Source organism: Parus major, chromosome 5 (genome assembly GCF_001522545.3).
Source record: "Parus major isolate Abel chromosome 5, Parus_major1.1, whole genome shotgun sequence".
NCBI classification, from domain to species: Eukaryota; Metazoa; Chordata; class Aves; order Passeriformes; family Paridae; genus Parus; species Parus major.
Window position 1 is genome coordinate 58,280,736 of NC_031774.1, and position 6,836 is coordinate 58,287,571.

The 6,836-nt window shown below is 48.3% G+C and overlaps 1 protein-coding gene across 2 annotated transcripts in view; it reads right to left on the minus strand.

The window, feature by feature from the left end:
• Positions 1-352, minus strand: part of PELI2 (pellino E3 ubiquitin protein ligase family member 2) — a 68,019-nt gene extending 67,667 nt beyond the window's left edge. The window contains exon 1 of one of the 2 annotated variants that reach the window (XM_015631878.3): positions 106-352. In XM_015631878.3, the coding sequence (XP_015487364.1) occupies positions 106-182 (77 nt within the window). In that variant the 5' untranslated portion in view covers positions 183-352. The remainder of the gene's footprint in view (positions 1-105) is intronic. The other variant, XM_015631879.3, reaches the window with a different exon arrangement.
• Between the last annotated feature and the right edge of the window lie 6,484 nt (positions 353-6,836).

A 6,836-nucleotide genomic window follows, 5' to 3' on the forward strand; every position in this document is an offset into this window, starting at 1 on the left:
GAGCCGCGGCCGGCGCTGAGCCGGAGGCTGGGAGCGGGGCAGCCCCCGCCGCCCCGGGAGCGCCGCGCTTCTCCCCCCTCCCCAGAGCCCCTGCCCAGCGCTCACCCCAGCACCACCAGCTCCCCGTACTTGACGGGCTCCTTGTTCAGCGCGCACAGCTCCTCCTGGCTAGGGGAAAACATGGGGCCGCCGCTATGGTAGCACCGGCCGCCCCCGTCAGAGCCGCCGCCGCCGCGGGGGCGCGTCCCGAGCGGGCTCCGCTCCGCTCTGCGCCGCCGGCCACCGGCAACGGCCACTACACCGAGGGGGGGCCAGGGGCGGAGCCAACGGGGGGAACGGACCAACCCGCCGCGGCGGGGGGTCGGGAGGAGCGAAACGGCGCCGTTTCCCCCCGCGAGGCTGCGAGTGGCCCCGCCCTCCCCGCGCCTATTAACAGTCGGCGGACGGGGCGGGGCTGGGCGCGGGTGCGCTCCGCCCCCTCCCGCGCGCCGCGCCCCCCCCCCGGCACAGGCGGCAGTGGTTCGGCCCGGCCGTGTTATGTAAACATAGAGTAAAGGGGACCCGGCCGCTCTTAAAGGGGCCGCGCACCGGCGGCCGCGGCTCGGGGTCAGCGAGGGGTCGCAAGCGGGGGGCTCTGGGTCACCTCACCCTGGGTTCCACATCACCTGAGGGGTTCCAGATCTCCTCCTGCCCTCGGGGCGTACCCGGATACACGGGGTGTCTCCAGACCACGGCTGCCCCAGGTTTGGGTCAGTGCGGGGCTGCGTCGCCTCCTGTCTGGGATGGGGGCTCTGGGTGCGCTCCCCGTGGCTTTGGAGATCTGTGGAGAGCTCCCGGGTCACCTCCTGCCTCAGAGAGAGGGGCTCAGCCACCATCCACCCCCTACACCTTCCATGGGGTGTCAGCAATGGGGCCACCCTCAGACTTGTGGTGCTCTCCTGTCCCATCTCCTGCCTCCCATCCCTGGAGGTGGCAGGAGCCATGGGAGCCACATTTCAGCCTCTTCTGTCCACTGTCTTCTTCTGAGGGGACAGAAATGCCCTCACCCCCTTTGTTCTTCAGCAAACTGTCAGGTCCTTCCCAACCCAGCCCATTGTATGACTTCCGAGGGGTTTTTTTCTGCTCAGGTGTCTCCCCCACCACCATCCCCTTCCCTCCTCCTTTGTCCTCTGCACCTGACTAAAGCCCAAAACCAGCAAAGATTGGCTTGATGTTAGTCCATGTTGAGGACAGAAATTCTCATTAGCTGATATTTGAGGTTTCCAACCCATTATCAAAGACAAAAGCAATGGGAGCATCCACCTTTTCTGAAGAGAACCCTTGGGGCCAGCACCGTCACACTCAGGATCCAGCTCCTCCTGCTGAAAGCTTTCCCTCTGCCAGAAATTGTATTTAGCTATTAATTTTACCACTATTATTATTTTTCTGTCGTTCTGGTGAAGAGGTGAAATGGAAAAACACAACCAATCTCAAAGGGCTGCAAAATGGAGATCTTCCCAGGGGCTGTGTGAAGAAGACAAGATTTTATTGAAGACAGGGAGCTGAATTATTACAGATTTATCTTCTTTATTGCTCTAACAAAATAGAAAAGAAAGCCAGGCCGTAAGTCACTGTCAAAGGAAACAAATAGATTCCCAAAAACAGTGTGGAAAACAAAGCTCCTGGCTGTATCCCTTTCAACTTCTGCATTTCTCCCCTGAAAGCAAGACCTTCGCAGCAGCCTGGCTTTCACATGACATTAACAAACTCCAGGACTCTTCCAAAAAATGCTCCCGAGCAGCTCAGCTCAGATGGGATTCCACAAGTCCGTGATGTGTCTGGACATAGAGCATCTTTCATTCTCCCACCTGGGGATGGAGGGATGAGGAAAGACCTTGGAAGTCTGATTTTACCCCTCTTTTCCATTTCCTCATTTTCTAACACTGCTCTTTTTGGAAAACAGGGGGAAGTTGGGCAGCTCTGCACCCTTTTCCCAAACCTGCACGATTTTTTTCCTAACACCCAAATCAGTGCATCTGCTGTCATTAAACACAGAAGTGACTCCCACTCTGTGACTACAGAAAATGCACTCCTGAAAAAAAGTTATTAAATACAGAAAATGCTCTTCTTGGCATTGCTGAAAAATAAATGTGCAGGGGGGAAAAAGATCCCAGAGGGATTCACAGGGGAATATTTACATCTGTGGTGTTCATAGGAGGTGGATGAGCTGTGCTGGGGTGAGGAGCACTCACCTGCCATGTACCTGTGGTGGGAGACTCTGACATAAACCCTGAGTTTGAGCTGATCCTTTTTCTTTTTCTCTTTTTTTTTTTTTTTTTCCCTTAGGAATTGTGCTTCATTTGTCCATGCCCAATCTCTTCATTCTCCCCACGGGGTGTTTTAGGCTGAGGGAAGATCAGCCCCACAAAGTGTTCTGAGGGCTGCTGAGCCTTTTCTTCCCAAATTTTAGGTTTTCTCATTTCAATTCCCAAGGACCAGTAGCTGCCAGCACTGGAAACCTGCTTAGAATTGTTTAATATTTAAAATTTCTACATTTTGGCTAATGAAGCAGAGGCAGGAGGAGGCAGCAGCTCTGCCACACATTACACAGCTCCCTGTCCCACACAGATCCCAGCCCCAAATCCCAGCCCCTCTATTTCCCCCAGCTCCAAAAAATTCCTTTTGCCACTGGTACGAGCACCACTTGGCTGGCATTTTTCCCCAAACCCATTGAAATAATTGAGAAATATACCCACAGCTGCACTCTGCTACTTTTCAGCTCAAAACATCCTTCCTTTTCAGATTTGGGATGTCTCAGGGTGTCTTTTCAGGGTAGTAAAGGGAGGTTTGGTTGTTTTCCACTTAAAATTGGGAGTCACAGATAACTTGGAACTCCTTCTAGGCTGCATCAACACTAAAAGAGGGATTTTGCTCCCAGGTTTAGCACGAGCAGCTGCTTGGCTGGGTGGAGGAATATCCACCCAAGCCAGGCAAGCATTAAAAATCAATGTTTGAAAAAAAAAATAAAAAAATCCCAAACATGAAGAAATAGTACGTGCTCATTTATTTTTAAAATGTAATAAAAAGTTATTTTAAATGCAGGAAGATTAATAATGCTCTAATTCAGCAAAGTACTTCCAGATGTGCTGGACTCTGAGTGTACTTCAGTGCTTTCATGAATCGAGGCTTAGGGAATGGGCTTCAAAAGTACTGAAAGAGGTTTTTAAAGTAAAAGAGGGGAGATTTAGATGGGATATTGAGAAGAAATTCTTCCCTGTGAGGGAGGTGAGGCCCTGGCACAGGGTGCCCAGAGAAGCTGTGGCTGCCCCTGGATCCCTGGAAGTGCCCAAGGCCAGGTTGATGGGGTTTGGGGCACTCTGGGGTAGTGGAAGGTGTCCCTGCCCATGGAAAGGGGATGGGACTGGACAATTTTTAAGGTCCCTTCCAACCCAAAGTATCCTGGGGATCCTCTGAGCCTGAAGAGCCCCTGATCACACCTGCAGCTTACACTGCACATGGAACTCATGGCACATGTGATGGGAGCAGAAATAGGGATAAAGGTTTCCATTCCCAGTCCTGCACTGGTGCTGTTCACACAGAGGTTTCCATGACTGGGATCAGGTTTATGTTCAGCCATCAGTAGGGATGGTTTGGGATGGGAAAATTAAACTCTGAAGTCATAACAACCTGGATTTGGTGCTCCAGGGAGAGGAATAAACCCCAGGAAAGGAGAAAACCTCAGCTCTAAGGTTAGGATCAAGCAGGTATCACCTGGGTAGGTGACGCCTTTCAGGCTGGATAATCTCCAGCTGGAAGATGAGTGGGGCTCTCAAGCAGCCACCAAGTAGAAACAGCAGAAGAAAGAGCAGCAGGTGCTTTAAAAGTAGATTTGATAAATAAATTACAGGAAAAATAAGATGTGATTTCTCATAATGATGCAATACCAAGATTAGCATGTTGGGGTGAACTTCTCAGTCCATTTTTCAGGGCTCAGTGCCTAACTTAGGTCAGGCTAAAACAGATTTCCTTTTCCTTATTCCATTGGAGAATCTCTCCTATTGTCTTAATTTTCCATCAGAGCATGTAATCTTCTTGATTCATAGTACCACCTAAAATTTAGAGAGGAGAATTGCATTAAAAAATAAGTGGAAGAGTTAAAAGGATAAAATACTTTCAAATACCCTGGCAGCAGTTTAAAGATATGATACAGGCTCCAGTTTAATATGTAACACTCCTTAATAAAGACCCTAAAGGAATTTTCAAAAGCAAAGAAGTGAAGTAGCAGAGTGGGGAAGGCTTTTAGGAACAAAAAAAGATAGCTGTTAAAAATGAGGGAAATGGAATACAGCACAAACACTGGCAAATATAAAACCACAGCAAGGCAAGTGGAGAAGATATTGCAAAGCAGTTTACCAGAGGCATGAAAATGCTCAGAAAAACATAGCAGAGACAGAAAGTGGACCAGGGACTCACTGGGACCAGCAATCAGTGAAAGTGAAAAGATTGGGGTGAAATAAAACACAGGTGGGTCGAGTAAATGAGCTCCCCATGTTGTCTGTGCCTGAGACTCCCACAGAAAAACCTTCCTTTTCTGCAGTGGCTCTGGTGAGCTTCTTAAATATAAGTATCACCAGGAAAAGTTTGGAATAAAAAGGTAAATTTACAGAGGAAAAAATTTCCAGAGTGAAATTGGGCCATCACTGTCCCAAGACTTGGAAAGAGATTCAAATACAATAATAGGAAATAATTGCATTTGTATAATTATTTTCTATAAAACATTGTATAGATATATTATTATAAATTTGCATTTGTCTGCAGGATGAGAAATAACAAACTTGCCACTGAAGAAGAAAGTTTAAGAACTTAAACTTTAAGAGTTGAAGTCTGACCTGTGCTACACAAATGAAAATGCAATGAAGTTCAGGTAAATATGGATAGCTGGGATTCACTGGGAAGATCTGATACACCAGGGAAAGGGCAATAGGAAGTTTCTGCAGAAAGAAGTCAAAGTTTATTCCACATTCACACCCCTTAAAGCAGTCAATGATTATGTTGGAGGAGGTGATTGCACGTGTATCACATACCTGGGGTTCAGCAAAGCTTTGGCACCACGAGAGCTGTCAAAGAGATAAAAGTTGCATGAGACAAAGAAAAGGCTGCATGGATTAGCAGCTGAGACAAGAGAAACCAAAGGCTGGAAATCAGTTTTCATTTTCACAGTGGGGAGAGGTTATTGCTGGGATTTTGATATCGTGGAGCCCTGGCCAGGCTGCTGACTTCTAATGGGAAAGTTCGCTGACAAGCCAAAAAAATTTTAAGCTGACTGCAAGGAGTTCTAGAAGGACCCAGCAAGAAAATGTCCAAGTAAAGGAGATACAAGATGACCTTAGCCATATCTGTCTAATGGCTGGCTCTAATTGAGCTATTGTCATTCCAGAAAGGTGTCCCCAGGTGTTGCAGGAACTACAGGTCCTTCTTTTGAAAGAGAATGATCTAAGTCTAAAACACAGAACATCTTCTGGGTTATTCCAGAGGGAAGTTCTGAATCCCTTTTCCTGTGCTCCATACCCCACCCCCTTTCCTGGAACCCCAGCACTGTGCACTCACTTTGCAGCTCAGTTCCTGAAGGACTTGTGTTAGCTAAGGGGGAATAATAAAATAAACACCTTTTGTGTGTTTCTGCCAAAATCAGAACACTGGCATCCCAAATCTCGGTGTTGCCTTTATTGCACTTTTCCCAAGAGGTTTCAGCCACACCTCCAGCTCCTGCTGAGGACTTTGCAGCTCAGAGCCAAGTCCTCTCTCAAATCACCACATCCCTCTATCCTACCCCAGTTGCTGTTTTGGGAATGGACTTTTGCTCTTCAAGATGTCTCCCCTTTTTCCTTTTAAATTTTGGCTCCATTGCAAAGTTAACACGAATGCAGTGGTGGGATGCAAAAGGTGAGCACAGTTTCCCTATAGTTTACTTGTACATAATTTAGGGGAAATTTTGCTACTCTGACCTTTATCCCAGCAGGCAAAGCTGGTGGATATGGATCCCTGGGCTCAGATCACATCATCCTCCTGCAGGAGCCAAACCTGGCAATGACGGTCCCCATCCCCCAGGGGAACAGCTTCCAGAGCAGATGGCTGGGTCTCCATCCACAAAGAGAAACTCAGCCATCCCATAAATCAACCAGACTTCCCCCAGTCAGACATAATGAGAATGCCCAAATCATTGCAGGATATGAGGCAGGAGAGGAGATCTGCCTTCCAAGCACCAGAGCTCTGGCAAGGCACAGATTTGTGGTCTCAGCCTGGCACTGGTGTGAGAGGCTCCTTTGGTGAGGGTTTGTCATCCAATTGCACTGATCCCTGAAAACCCCCTCTAAAAGCTGGCATCACACAAACAATTTTTATCAGCCAAGAAATCCACTTTTCAGGGGATGCTCGAGGAGTTTCAGGATAATGGGAGCCATCAGTACCAGCACTGTGAACCTCAGACCCAAAACTTCCCCAGATGTCAAAATATCTCACCCACCAGCAACGTGTGAACACCCACAAAGCCATTTTAAAATCAAACATCACTTTCACATATTTCTGCTACAGAGAATGAAATGCATTTTAGAAATTATCACATATTAGAAACGAGAGACGTTCCCCCAGCTCCCCTTCTGCCAGCAGATAATCAGCAGGTTACAGAAACCTCCTCCACATCTCCAGGGTGATCCAGCCCAGGCTGCTCCCAAGCAGGATTCAGCTCCACAGCCAAAAGCACCGAGCCTGTGGGAGCCCATCCCCTTGTCTCCCTAAATTCCTCCTCACTGCCTTGGGCAATACTTGCAGCACAGATTTTGGAAGAGGGGGAAAACGCT